Source organism: Martes martes (genome assembly GCF_963455335.1).
Source record: "Martes martes genome assembly, chromosome: 2".
NCBI classification, from domain to species: domain Eukaryota; kingdom Metazoa; phylum Chordata; class Mammalia; order Carnivora; family Mustelidae; genus Martes; species Martes martes.
The window spans coordinates 35,668,039-35,683,865 of NC_137889.1; the positions used below are offsets into that span (position 1 = coordinate 35,668,039).

A 15,827-nucleotide genomic window follows, 5' to 3' on the forward strand; every position below is an offset into this window, starting at 1 on the left:
AAACTGGAGGAAAAATGCCCATACCTTTTTGTTCTTGAAGTGACCATGAACCAAACTGCCTGGTTTCAATGTCTTGTTTGGATTTTCACTAGCTTTTTTGTGTGGTGAGATATATAATCTCTCTCATTTGCAGTTGTTTCTAGTTTGTAAACTCGGGATGATAAACATACTCTCAGAGAGTTTTTGTTAGTATTAAACTGAGTTAAACTGGATTATTTGTTTTTTGGGTGTGGAGTTTAATATGTTTGTTATAAATTTTGGATACCACTTTATCAGGTTTTTGTAAATATATTTACATTTGTAAATATATTCCCCATTCAGTAGGCTGCCTTTTAGTTTTGTTGTTTCCTTTGCTATGCTGAAGCTTTTTATCTTGATGAAGTCCCAATAATTCATTTTTGCTTTTGTTTCTCTTGCCTTTGGCAACATGTCTAGTAAGGATTTGCTATGGTTGAGGTCGAAGAGCTTTCTGCCTGTGTTTTCCTCCAGGATTTTGATGGTTTCCTGTCTCACATTTAAGTCTTTCAACCATTTTGAATTTATATTTGTGTATGGTGTAAGAAAGTGGTCCAGTTTCTTTCTATCACATGTTACTGTTCAGTTTTCTCAACACCATTTGTTGAAGAGACTTTTTTCCATTGATATTCTTTCCTGCTTTGTCAAAGATTAGTGACCATATAGTTGTGGGTCCATTTCTGTTTTTCCTTTTCTGTTCCATTGATCAATGTGTGTTTGCATCAGTATCAAACTGTCTTGATGACTACAGCTCTGTACTGTAGCTTGAAGTCTGGAATCATGATGCTTCCAGCTTTGCTTTTCTTTCTAAGGGTTGCTTTAGGTATTTGGGGTCTTTGTGGATCCATACAAATTTTAGGATTGTTTGATCGGGCTCTGTGAAAAATACTGTTGGTGTTTTAATAGGGATAGTATAGTATCCCTAGGGGATACTACACTACCATACTGGGTAGTATAGACATTTTAACAATGTTTGTTCTTCCAATCAATGCATATGGAATGTCTTTCCATTTGTTTTGTGTCCTCCTCAATTTCTTTCATCAGTGTTCTATAGATTTCAGACTGCAGATCTTTTACCTATCTGGTTAGGTTTATTCCTAGACATCTTATGGTTTTCAATACAATTATAAATGGTACTGATTCCTTGATTTTTCTTTCTGCGGCTTCATTATTGGTGCATAGAAATGCAACAAATTTCTGTACATTTATTTTATATCCTGTGACTCTGCTGAATTTTTTGTTGGAGTCTTTTGGGTTTTCTACACAGAGTATCATGTCATCTGCAAATATTGAACGCTGTATTTCTTCTTTGTCTATTCAGATGGCTTTTATTTGTTTTTGTTGTCTGATTGATGAGGCTAAGATTTCCAGTACTGTATTAAATAGTAATGGTGACAATGGACATCCCTGTCTTATTCCTTACTGTGGAGGAAAAGTTCTCAGTTTTTCCCCATTGAGGATGGTATTAGCTGTAGGTTTTTTGTACATGGCCTTTATGCTGTTGAGGCATGTTCCACCAAATAATTTAGTTAAGAAATGAGCAGAAGACATGAATAGACTTTTTTTCAAAGAAGACATCCAGATGGCTAAGAGACACATGAAAAGATGTTCAACATCACTCATCATCAGGGAAGTACAAATCAAAACCACAATAAGCTATCACCTCACACCTGTCAGAATGGCTAAAATTAATAATTCAGGAACAACAGGTTTTGGTGAGGGTGTGGGGAAAGGGGAATTTTCTTGCATTATTAGGAATGAAAACTGGTGCAGCTACTCTGGAAAACAGTATGGAGTTTCTGCAAAAAGTTAAAAATAGAACTACCCTATGATCCCACAATTGTACTGCTAGATATTTACCCAAAAGATTCACAGATATGAAGGGGTACAAGCCTCTCAATATTTATAGCAACATTATTAACAATAGCCAAACTATATGTCCATCAAATGATGAATGGATAAAGAAGATGTGGTTCCTATATACAACAGAATATTACTCAACCATCAAAAAGAATGAAATCTTGTCATTTGCAATGACATGGATGGAGCTAGAATGTATTATACTAAGGGAAATAAGTCAGAGAAAGACAAATACCATATAATTTCACTCATATGTAGAATTTAAGAAACAAAACATGAACATATCAGAAGGGGAAAAAAGAGGGGGGAACAAACCATAAGATACTTTTAATAACTAAGGGTTGATGGAGGTATGTGGGTGGGGAATGTGCTAGATGGGTGATGGGTATTAAGAAGGGCATTTGTTATTAAAAAAATAAAATAAAATAGGAAGGCACTTGCTATGATGAGCACTGGGCATTGTATGTGAGTGATGAACCACTGAATTCTACTCTTGAAACCAATATTGCACTGTATGTTAACTAACTAGAATTTAAATAAAAATTTGAGAAAAAACTGAGTTAAAGTAAAAAGTGCTTAGAACAACACATAGTAAACAATGTATATAATAGTTATCAACATCATTATATAGATTATTATCTGGAAGTAGAAAGGCCTCCTTGCATAGCTCAGTTATTGTCAAATTTATAGGGCCTGTGAAGTACTTTATCTATTACCTTTCATAGGGAAGTTTATCCCCTTTCCCCAACACACACACTCCACAATTCTGTTTAATTGAATTAATACTTAATAGATTGAGACAAAGATGAGTAACAAATGAATGAAGTGGTGTCTTAAAGTGATTAAATTAAAAAAAAAAACAAAAAAGTATTTCAACCTAAAATCCTATACCTTCAAAATCTATATTTCTAAAATTAATGAGAAATAAAGACTTTCTTAAGCAAATAATAACTGATAGAATTCTTTTTTAGCAGATCTAAATTACAAGAAATCACAAGGTAGGTCGTCAGGCACAAAGAATATGAAACTAAACAGAAATCTAAAATACAAAAGGAAATTAAGAGTAAAAAATGGAATAATTATTTTTAGTTATTAAGTTCATTTTTCCTTTATTTAACTTTTCTAAAAGATAAAAAAATATAAAGCAAAAATAGTAAAAAGGTATTTTGCATTTATAGTATATGATAGTGTCCTAGGTGTTTAAAGGAGCTGCTTTTAATTAGGACCTTGGATTCTGTAAAGAAAGTCATTTTAATTTTGATCCTTTTTTCCACAAGCAAGCACCCTAATGCCCTGGGCTGCACCCTAGTCCTCATGCCCTTTTCTCTTAACTCTCAGAGATGCTGCTACTAGCTCTGCCTTGGAAGTACTCTGACATGCTTGAGTAATAGTGAGATTTGTTGTGGATGTTGCACACACATTTGTGAGTTAACCACTATTTGAATGATGCTGCTTTTTAGAGTTTTCCTAAAGTTCAATAGATTTTTGAAGTTTTAGGTAACTGGAAAATTTTAAGCTTTTGCATTTTTTTAAAAAAGATTATTTATTTATTTATTTATTTGAGATAGAGAGAGAGCAGAGTGAGTGAGAACAAGTTGGGGGGCCGGGCAGAGGGAGAAGCAGACTCCTTGCTTGCTGAGCAGGGAGCCTGATGCAGGGCTCAAGCCCAGGACCCTGGGATCATGACCTGAGCCTAAGGCAGATGCTTAACCGAATGAACCATCCAAGTGCCCTCAACTTTTGTGTTTAAAAGTGTTTTGGAAAGGCTGAAACAAAGTGAAAACATACAAAACTAATAATTTTTGCTTTGCAAAATTATACAGAGATGTCTATTTACTATTTATTCTGTAATCCTCACTGTCTCTATAACTTCAATTTAAACTTGTATTTTTTTAATCATTGTAGGAATTCTATCTTCCCCTATATCTTTGTACATTCTAACCAAGTTATTTGGAATGTTTGTGAGTTAGTTTCCATACCATCAAAATGTACTGCCACTAAAGACTGTAAAGAGAGGGTACACTTTTTTGAAGGGTTGAGACAAACTGTTTAAAAATTTTCATAATTTGTGAGTAATAAAGAGACAGTTTGTATAATTTTTAATAATGAATACTTATTTTGAAAACAAACTAAACAAACAAAAAGGGAATGAGCCACTAACAAGCACCACGACATAAATGAACTTCAAATGCATTATGCTAACATGCCTAATTACAATGTTTACACATATGATTCAATTTATATTTCAGCAAAAGGAAAATTGCAGATGCAGAAAACAGATCTGTAGTTTCCAGGGTCAGTGTGTGTAGAAATGGGTTGAATACAAGGAGGTACATGGTGACTTTTTGGGAGTGGTGATAAAATCACCTATCCCTTGATTGTGGTGCTAACTATAAGACTGAAAGTTTGTTATAACACTCAGAATTATTCACCAAAAGAATTTTACTATAATAAAGTTATAGTTTAGTAACTTATACCTTAATTGAAAAATTGAACAAAAAGAACATGGAATATTTATGAGTATATAATATATCAGAATTAGAATTATAAAATATTTTGCTTTATGGAACTTGATTTCTCACCCAAACATATGTCTTAAAAATAATATCATATTAGTACACCCATATTTAGCCTGCAGTTACTAATTCTTTTATAATATGCAATAATTTATGTAACCATTCAAATACTAATAAATATTGTTTATTTGCTACTGTGAACAATTCTGCAATTAATATTCTTTTTTAAACTTTCCATACATGTGCATATTTCTATCATATGTCCATAAGAGAAACTGACTGGTAATCTATACTCTGCTCAGAGATATTCAAATATTGCTCACCAAAAGGATTGTAGCAATTCAAAATTCCACAAACACTCTCCAAAAATGATCTTTATCCCTTCTCTTTGTTTAATATCTAACAGTGTTGTTTTTAAGATTACCATTTGGATGACTTTATTTGTGTTTACCTTAACTACTGCACATGATGTACACATATTGAACAATTTTACTTTCATTGTTATAAATTGCCTGAGCATCACCTTTGCCTGTGTGTGTGATTTGCCTTTTAATTATCAATGTCTGAGAGTTCTCTACATATTCTGTATGCTATTTTTTTTCTTTGCTACACAATTTGTCTATTTGTGTTACAATTTTTCCATGGTCATTTACCATTTATTTGACTTCACAATTTCCTTTATAATTGATAATATCTTGACATAGTAATGTCTATGTTTACCCTTTCTTTATATGGTAATTTAGAAGGCAGTAAACTGTAGTTTGAACACAAAAGAATAATCAGTACATATCCGTGATGCATTCTTTAATTCATAGTAGTTTTCCTTTTTACTTGTGGTTGTTTATGGACTCTTCATTATTCTATATTCATTTCATCAACTCCACAATAGTTTAGTTAATATAGACTTCTATGGTCACAGTTGAATTTCCTTTTTATAAACATTGGAAACTTACCTCACAGTTTGATGTACAGCATGGTCCAGAACCACATCTTGCTGAGCCTTTCAATTTACATGTATTAAAATCACAGCATTTCTTAAACTGACATTCCTAAAATTTCATAAGAAATATTATTGTAGTTCAACAATTTAACAGCTCTTATGTATTAATCTTAGCTTCTATTTATACATTTTTGTGTTCAACTTTTCAATTATACAATATATTCAATGAAGCTTTATTATTTTATTACTTCTAGAATGTCCAAAAATATATAAGAACTAAATAACATCTAAAATAGTAGTTGATCAGTGACATTTATTACTTAAAATCATTGGTGACTAATTCATAAATTACCAAAATGGAAATATATCTTTGAGGAAGGAACATGTGAGTTTCCCAGAGAAAAACTTCCCCAATTGTCTTCTTAGTGTTTTGTTTATTCCAAGTTCATTTTGGGAATAAAGTTAAAGCAGAGTTAGACAATAGTTCCAACTAAAATACATTTGATTTAATAATTATGTGTTATGTTTTACTATAATGAAATTAACAAAAAAAAGGACATGTTAATAAATATATGTATTTTTATTTTTAATTTTTTAATATTTCTTGTTTTAAAGATTTATTTATTTGACAGAGAAATAGTGAGCAAGAGAGAGAGCACAAGCAGGGGGAGCAGCAGGCAGAGGGAGAGGGAGAAGCAGGCTCCCCATTGAGCAGGATAGCACAATGTGTTGCAGGGCTAGGTCCCAGGACTCTGGGATCATGACCTGGGCTTAAAGCAGACACTTAAGGGGCTGATCCACCCAGGTGCCCCTATGTATTTTTACAAGTTAAATGACAGTCAATTGTTATTCAAATGGAGTAATAATTTAAATAATAAACTAAATATTGTTTCTATGTAAATAAATTGCATTTATATAATTTTTTAATATTTTTGTATTCTTAACACTTTAAAAAAGTCAAACATTTTCTGTTTACTCAAAAAACTAGTTTCAAAGATCTTGTCCTTTAACATAAAGGTAAGATTCTTCTTTATTTCTAATTTTCCATTTGTTTCTGCTTTTTCATGTCTAAAAACATGAAAAATCAATAGTCAGTCAATCAATTAAATCAATGTCAATAGGAATGTATTTATAAATATTCACATGCTAGAAATAATACAGAAAATATAGAGTAAAAGCTGAAGTTGTTTCTATACTTCCCAGATTAGCCAGGGGTAGCTTCAATATCCTTATATGTGTGTGTGTGTGTGTGTGTGTGTGTGTGTGTGTGTGTGTGTTCTTTCATGGACAGTAAATGAAGATCCTCTCCCAACTGTATTTATCAATACTAATTATGACAAAATGTGTTTAACTTACAATGAGTTAGTGGGGAAATTGTGTCTCATTTTTTAAATCATTTCTCTAATTACTAGTGAATGAGCATGAATTTTCATTTTGTACAACATTATGAATTAAATGATCATTTCTTTTGACCACTTTGAGTATTTTGTTTTTCCTTCTTTTCCCCACTAACTAGTGGGAAAAGCTTTTATATAATATCCAGTTATCCTTTCTCTCTTCTGTATGTTTATAACATTTCTTTGAAGTCTATTGTTTGTCTTGTTAATGGTGCCTGTCATTTTGTGAAATTTGTAATGTTCTTTCTTTATGATTATTGGGTTTTATGCCTCTTTACCAAGACTTCCATTACGCAAAGACTATTATCAATACTTTATTGTATCTTTGTTTTTATTTAAAACTTACAGATTTATTTTTTCTGAAATGTATGTCTATATTTTGTGGGATACTTGTTCAAATATGTATTACTTGTCATTATATTTGTTTATACAAGAACAAATGTACACTCCACATGTATAGGTGGGTGTAAAAAATAGAATTTCAGGGGCGCCTGGGTGGCTCGGTGGGTTAAAGCTGCTGCCTTCAGCTCAGGTCATGATCCCAGCGTCCTGGGATCGAGCCCCACGTCTGGCTCTCTGCTCGGCGGGGAGCCTGCTTCCTTCCTTCTCTCTCTGCCTGCCCCTCTGCTTACTTGTGATCTGTCTGTCAAATAAATAAATAAAATCTTTAAAAAAAATAGAACTTCATTTTGTAAAATTAGGGATATTTATGAAGATATAGATGCCCATGTCATTCTGCCAAAGGCCACCTGGAACACATCTGTAGTTCAACAAATTGGATTTGTTACTAGTGTCAGCAAAGGAGAACACACATTCTGAGAAATTGTGGTACTCCTCAGTGAGAGGGTACAATTACAGAATTTGGGCTTGTGTTGGGTAATTTGGGGCATTATAAGGAATCTGGGCTTTGTCAGATTAGATGCTGTCAGAAAAGAAGGGGTATATCTCTGACTGAGTATTCTAATAATGCTTATCTAGAAGAGGAGGGACTATACTAATGCTAAAGCTTAAATTGATAAAGGACAGGAATTTCTCACATTAGCCAGGGTAGGAGGGTATTTGGTCATTTCTGTGACTTGAACAATTTCCAAGTTTCACTTGTATTCAGACGTTGAGAGTGGCCTTGCTTTTTCTCTTCATCTATCATGATCACAGATGTTGAGTTTTTCTGAAATTACTTAACAGGAGAACCCCACAACCCATCTATGGCAGGCCAGCTCCTAGCAACACCAAGGCCCAGCTGATATTATTAGGCCAGATTCTGCACATCAGGGGATGCTTCTCCCTTTCTCGTAATGAATGCACTGGATTTATAGATAAACAATTCTGACATTATATATTTCCATCCTGAAAATGAACGTTATATATCTGTATAACTTTTACATATTTAGATAGTTAAATCACTGATGGATATGTGTAGATATTATAGATAAAGATATATAGGTATCAATTTTCTTTTCTTATGCCAATAGCCCAATACAACATGAATGCAATTAAACAGCCTCAAAGTGTGTTTGATGTTTAAGGCAAGATTTATTTCAAATCAACTTTTTCTACAAAAAGTTCCTTATATTCTTTCTTAGTTCTTGTTAAGAAAAACTTCAAATAAACTCTGCAAGTACTGTTATGACTAATGGGTATTCTAGAAATGATACATAATTAAAAAGATAATTACACTATCCACACATTCACTGAATCAACAAGTATTTGTTGAGTACCTTGTAAGTACCAGATGCTAGTCTATGTACTGGCAATCAAGCAATTATTAAGATATGGACTATATTCATTTTAAATTTTCTGTATTTTTTTTTGGCCAATACCACCTCATTTTAATCACAGTATGTGTTTGTGTTTGTGTGTGCACATTTGTGTTTAATTTGCTAGGGATGGTAATTGTCCCAAATTAGTAAAATGGATGTATAGACTTAGTTTTTATTTCTACATGGAAAGAAAAAGTTAGAACATATTGTCTTCCTTCTATAATTTAGAAAATATTGTATAAAATCAGCATAATTTCTTTTTTTAAATTGAATATAGTTGACACACAACATTACATTAGTTTCAGATGTACAGCATAGTGACTCAGTTTCTCTATATATTATGCTCTGCTCACCACAAGTGTAGCTACCATCTGTCACTATACAGTGCTATTATGGTGTCATTGACTATATTCTCTATCCTGTGCTTTTATTAATTAAAAAAAAAATCACCAGCAGAGCCATGTGGTATGGTCTTTTCTTAATGAGAAGTTTTGAAAATATAGATAGCATTTCTTTAGTATTATTTCTTAATAATGCTATTCACATTTTAGATGTCTAATTACATTGGTTTTTGCAAATGCATTTTTTCAAGGATTTTGTCCATTTATTCTAGGTTGTTAAATTTCGTGGTATAATGTTGTTCATGATCTCTTCTTATCATTTTAAAATCATATTACATAAGATCTATATTGATATCCCCAACAGTAATGTCTTAGTTACTGTTATTGCTGGCTTTTTTTATTAGTGTCATTAGGGGCATTTCTAGCTATGCATCTATTTATTCAAACAACTTACATTTGGTTGCAGGATGCTTGGATGCAGAGTCTGTGAGAACCTGGGGTCCATTGAACCTACCGTAAGATGCCCTTTTCCTTCCTTTTCTTTTCTTTTCTTTTTTTGTGTGTTTTTTTGTTGTTTTTTTTGGTTTGGTTTTGCTTTGTTTTGGTTTTGGATTGTTTTATGTTTATTTATTTATTTATTTAAATTTTTTTCAAGGACTCCAGGTATCACCTGGATTCTCTATACCCTTACTCTACTCATGATGGTGTTTTGGGTCCTCTCATGTGAATACCAGCAAAGATTCTGTATTGAATCATCCTACAATGATCTGGGTATTCTCCATTCCCCAGTGGACAGTTGTTTCAGTAAAAGACTATAGGACACTCTGTTGGGAGAGGGGAATGACTGAGGAAATTGCTGCTTTCTGTCCTTCCTGGAGCATTGTAGGATTTCATTCTCTACCTGAGCAATGAGCTCAAGCTCTAAGACTGATTTGGGTTTGAAAATGTAGCGAGAGATTAGCAAGAGATTTGTAGCAATTGGCATCAATCCTCTGCTCACTTTCTTTTACACCAAGAAATATGATAATTAACTACCCAGATCCTTAACTATCAATATAAATCCATGCAGTTCAAAACCAGTAGTTGCCATCTATGTCTTTCTTCCCTTTATGCTAACTTCATCCATTTTGGCTGTTGTTAAGCACTGATACTTGGCCTCTGCTATTTGGTATTTAGTGATTCCTAACGACACCAGGGTGCCCAGTTCTGTACTAGCACTTTCAGCCACCAACTGTTGTCTATAAAAGAAAGCTACCACTGAGATTTTCAACAATATTATTACCTCCTTAGTAGTGGATTTTTTCATTGCCTCAGTGAAAGCAATATCCTGTGAGCCATCCAAATAATTGGGTGCTAGATTTGTATTCTTATATTCAATTATAGTATGACCACTATTCTGAGCTTTTGACCCCTTCTATATTTCTCTATTAAGGTAGTTCTTGCAATTAAAAAAATAAATAAAAACAAAGAAGAAAGAAAGATCTGAGATAAATGGAAAACCTACACACGTACACACACACACACATAGACACACAAACACACACACACACTTTTGGGAATAGTGGGGATTAAGAAAACTTGTAGAGATTTAATGTTATATAAACAAATGGTCAGCTCTTTTTGTAGGTGGATAAGAAATTCATGTAATGGCTGGGGGACTAATCACTAAATTTTATTTTATTTAAATAGAGGGGAATTGCAAAATTTTACATAATAATGATATTAGATTAAATATGTGGTCTTACCTGTTAAGAATAGTGTACAGAGAGTGTTTTGTTAATAAGACTGTGGTAGAATGGATATCTATTTTTAGAAGTGAGGAAACAGAAGGTTTTGATCATCCTGAAACTTGGAAATGCAAGAATGCTTGAGGATTAAGAAAAATCTATTATAATTTTTCACCATTCTTGTAACAAAAAGAAATGGGGACATTTGAACCAAATTCAGGAAAAGTTTGTAGAGAAAACAGACTGGGGTCACATGAGTTAGGAAATAAATTGAGGATAAAAAGCCAAGCACTTAACCTTATATGTGAAACCTCTCTGCTGGCATACTTGGGAACAGTTAGGAAATAAATTGAGGATAAAAAGCCAAGCACTTAACCTTATATGTGAAACCTCTCTGCTGGCATACTTGGGAACAGTATATGCAAACCAAGTTTTCATGAGTCCTTTGTTTTCTCATTTGAAGAGGGGTGGAAAAGCAATTCATACACCCTATCTCACACTCATTTTCATATCTAAGTTTTATATTAAAGACATAATTGCATATATTATCTCCTATATACCATGACAACTACTTATTAGAAATACAAGAAATTGTGCTCAAATTCCAATTTTTATTGCTTACCTCTTGGCTGCCACAGTCACATTCTTCATTAGGTTCCAACATCCCATTTCCACATACTGATTGATTTTGATATAGTGGTTGCAAATTTGAAAAGTTCTGAAGACATTTAGCCTCAAATTTTGAAACAAAATATCTATAGTCATACATGCTACAGTTGCTAAAAATCTTTATACCACTGGAACCCCTACAATGAAATAATAATCCTCAGGTAAATCCTCAGACTAATAGAACTCCACCTAAACAATGCCCCCATATATAATGACATAAATTGCAAGATGGCAAATGAAAAACTTATACCTGAGCAGAGATGAAGACAAGCATGATTTAAAATGTCATCAAAAATGTATCTTTCCAGGAAAACAATAAAGTGTAATGGTTAGATATCTACCTATCTATCATCCATTATCTATCATCTATCTTTTTATCTAATATGTTCTTCTCTCATATAGCCAAAGCTTCCCTCCCTCATTTCAGTTAGATGTCTACTCAAATGTAATCTTCCAAAAAGGTCTTTCTTGACGTTATATAAAATTATGTCCTGTCCCCCATTCTACTTCCACTGTCAATATTTATTATTCCATATGGTACTTTTACATCATGTAAAAATAAGTTCAAATGTATTTTTTAAATTTGTTTTTATGTAACTTAAATTTAACACTAAAATGTAAGTTCCATTAAGGTCTTCATTTTCATGTTCACTGCTATATTTTTAGTGGAATATCTAAAAACTATGTCTAATGGATCTCCACTAAACATTTTGAATATACTATGTACAATACTGATTACCGGTCTTCTCAGCCAAGACTGTACCATCCACTATTCTCAGTTCCAGGCAACTCTATTCTTCTGGTTTCTCAAGCTGATAATATTGGTGTAATCCCTGGACTCTTTTCTCTTATATACATCCTTTATTAATACACATGCGTGTAAATGAATATAACATATACAGTTAGTAATTTTCATGTTGCCTGAATGTTGGAATGATAATATTTTTGATATACTGAGTTAAATAAAATATATTATTAAAATACATTATTGCAGCTAACTTCATCTGATTTTTAAAATTTTTTAATGCAACTACTAAAAAAGTTAAAATTACATATGTGGATCTCATTTTATTTCTATTGCCAGTCTAAGCAATCATGTCTGAAACAATAACTCCAAAACAGCCATAGCTGAGCCTCCAAGGAATAAATGTATAGCTGCTAATGTTTTGGAGTTGGTAAAGTGAGGAAAAAGGAATGCTTTAGCTTTCACTGACTTAGCCATTTGTAATGGCTAAGTAAAGGGGAAAGTGGGAAGAATGCCACAAGGAATAATATAATTTAAGCAATTTTCAATTACTTACAGCTACTTTGTTTCAATAGGCATCAGTGTCACTCCACTTTTGCAGGCCATTCTCAGGCAAAAAGTTACAAATTTTGAGCACTGATTTTTTTACACAAAATTAATTTGAAAATAGAGACTTAGATGAATCGCTGAATTCTAATCCTGAAACCAATTTTGTACTCTATGCTAATTAGCTAGAATTTAAAAAAAAATTCAAAAATAAAAAATAGAAACATTATCTTTATAGATAGAAACATTATCTTTTACTTGGGTCACATGTTTTTGAGTAAAAATTGGAAGTATTAATTAGAACTTGGAACATTTGTATAAATGTGTACAAAGCAATTTATTTTTGTAATCTTTGCTTAAAAGATGGCCATGAAAAGGAAGAAATTAATGTGTTAGCCTAAGTATATAGAATTTCAATAGACCAAGACATTTCAAAGTAAATATTAATTAATTTGCTTTTTGTGGAGAATATTAAAACCCAGGTCTAAAGACAACTATAAAATAAGTTGAGGTAAGGCAGCGCCTCAAAGTATTTTAATTTCTAATCCCAAACTCCAAGAGCAGGCTATGAAAAATTGAAATAATTATTTTAGGGGAACATAGCTTTTCCTGCAATCCTAACTCTTTTTGAATCCCATGGACATTAACGTGGCAAAACCTCAACTATTTACTTTCTTTATATATACACTTTGGTGGCTGAAATTATACAGACTAAAATAAATAACATGTTTAAATTCACATTGCATTTGTAATTACTAATATTAAGTATATCTTCAAAAGGCTCTACAATCCTATCATACTTTTTAAAAATTTTTATTTTATTTTATTTTGTGTGTGTGTTCCAAAATTCATTGTTTATGCACCACACCCAGTGATCCATGCAATATGTGCCCTCCTTATTACCCAGCACCAGGCTCACTCATCCCCTGATCCCCCTCCCCTCCAAAACCCTCAGTTTGTTTCTCAGAGTCCACAGTTTCTCTCCAAGACAAGTGTTTCACATATTTTATCCAAACTTTTATACTCCTTACAAGAAGAAATTGTCCTCATCTTTATAACTCAATTAACCAAGCTACCTAAATTTTTATCTCTTTACTCTGCTAACATCTTATCACAATAATTGAATATACTCAGCTCCAATAAAAGTCAGCCTCTCTACTCATGCACTAAATTCTATCCTCTCTAATTTACTCAATGATTTTGTTTTTAAGTCTTCATTATATCCAACATCATCATCTTTTCCTTCTTTTCTCTTTATTTCTTTTAGCCTATAGGTAATATGTAGTTTCTCCCCTCCTAATAAATTTTTAATGTTGTTTTTCAAATTGCATACTGATACTGTTGATATATGTAGGTAGTCAATCATAATATCTGTAAACAGGGACGATTTCTTTTCCTCTGCAAACCTTTTCTCCTTTTACTATCTCTTTAAAATTCTAACCAAAGCTTAGTACTATATTACTAAGGGTAATTTTAGATATGTTTGCTTTGAAAGCAATATACAACAACAACCAAAACAACAGTACCATGCTTATATAAAATTTCACAGTCTTCGTAAATCTTAAAAATTTCCCTCTAATTCCCTCAAGTGAGCATTTCTTAATCATGTCATTTACCACTTTCCTGGAGTCATATCACTTAGACAAATTTGTTAGTGTGATATCTCTTTTGGCACAACACACTTTCCAATTTTTGACATGGAGTTGAATATAAAGAATAAAAAAAAATCACATCTTGTAAACAACTTCACAAACATATATGTGAAATTAATTAAGAAGAAAAAAGTCTTACACTGCTTTAGGATTCATTATGCATGTAGCTCTTGGACAAGAACAGTTATTAATATCATCATATGTTAATCCCATTTTAAACCCAAGTAGTTGAGCTATAATAATGGAAAATTCCTCCAAAGTTATTGCATCTGGATACTAAAATAAAGAAGATTGAAAGGAAAACCATCATACAAGTAGTTAACAAAATAAAGTAATAAAATGTTTTGTTCCTGTAAAATTTTATATTTTAATACTTCTTATGTTGTGTATTTTACAACACGTTATTTTGATATGTCATTGATAAGACTATCCATACTGATTAATTGACTAAGAACCAAGCAACAGTGTAAAGAATGATCAAGCAAGAAGTATTCTCTGGTTTAATATCTAACATACTCAAATTGTATAGCCATAGTATTTGTTATACAATCAACAAAACACATTTATTTAACATTCTCATTAAATCAATTCACCCAATTAACAAATCTTAACTCAGTATACACATGTGTCAAGCACATTAAAAGAAGATGAAAATGTAGTGGCATGCATGAAGAAATGGACTTTATTCACACTGGGAGCTTCCATTACAGAAGGTGAGAAAGAAAATAAACTAGCGACTTGAAATAAATTTCCCAAATACAAAGAGATCACGAAAAGTGTTCTAAGGGAAATGAAGTGCTCCAGTAGAGAATTTTGAGGAGTATAACTACTTAATATTTGTGAATTAGTATTTAAGCTGAGGTGTAACATTTAGGAAATGACCCAGCAATATAAATAGGAGTAAGTTGCTTGTATGGGAACTCATTAAAGTGTTGTAGTATAAACTCTCATCACTGTTGCTCAGCATAGTACTAGAAGTCCTAGCAACAACAATCAGAAAACACAAAGAAATAAAAGGTATTCAGATTGACAAAGAAGAAGTCAAACTCTCTCTCTTCACAGATGACATGTTACTTTATATGGAAAACCCAAAAGACTCCACCCCCAAACTTTTTTTTTAATATTTTATTTATTTACTTGACAGAGAGAGAGATCACAAGCAGGCAGAGAGGGGGAGGCAGGCTCCCTGCTGAGCAGAGAGCCTGATGAGGGGCTTGATCCGAGGACCCTGGGACCATGACCTGAGCCAAAGGCAGAGGCTTTAACCCACTGAGCCACCTAGGTGCCCCTCCACCCCCAAACTTTTAGAACTCATACAGCAATTCAGTAATGTAGCAGGACACAAAATCAATGCACAGAAATCAGTTGCTTTCTTATACATGAACAATGAAAATATAGAAAGGGAAATTGGAGAATTGATTCCATTTACTATAGCTCCAAGAACCATAAGATACCTGGTAATAAACCTAACCAAAGAGGTAAAGGATCTATGTTCAAAAAACTACAGAAAACTCATGAAAGAAATTGAAGAAGACACAAAAAAATGGAAAAGGGCTCCATGCTCATGGATCGAAAGAATAAACATTGTTAAAATGTCTATACTGCCCAGAGCAATCTATACTTTCAATGTCATCCCGATCAAAATTCCACCGGCATTTT

At 32.6% G+C, this 15,827-nt stretch overlaps 1 protein-coding gene across 1 annotated transcript in view; it reads right to left on the reverse strand.

The window, feature by feature from the left end:
- ADAM18 (ADAM metallopeptidase domain 18) overlaps positions 1 to 15,827 on the reverse strand; it is a gene marked incomplete at both ends in the record, with an annotated part of 160,731 nt that overhangs the window by 90,149 nt on the left and 54,755 nt on the right. Inside the window, 3 exons of the mRNA XM_080796291.1 lie at positions 5,345 to 5,440; positions 11,179 to 11,362; positions 14,308 to 14,444. Of these exons, the coding sequence (XP_080652417.1) occupies positions 5,345 to 5,440; positions 11,179 to 11,362; positions 14,308 to 14,444 (417 nt within the window). The remainder of the gene's footprint in view (positions 1 to 5,344; positions 5,441 to 11,178; positions 11,363 to 14,307; positions 14,445 to 15,827) is intronic.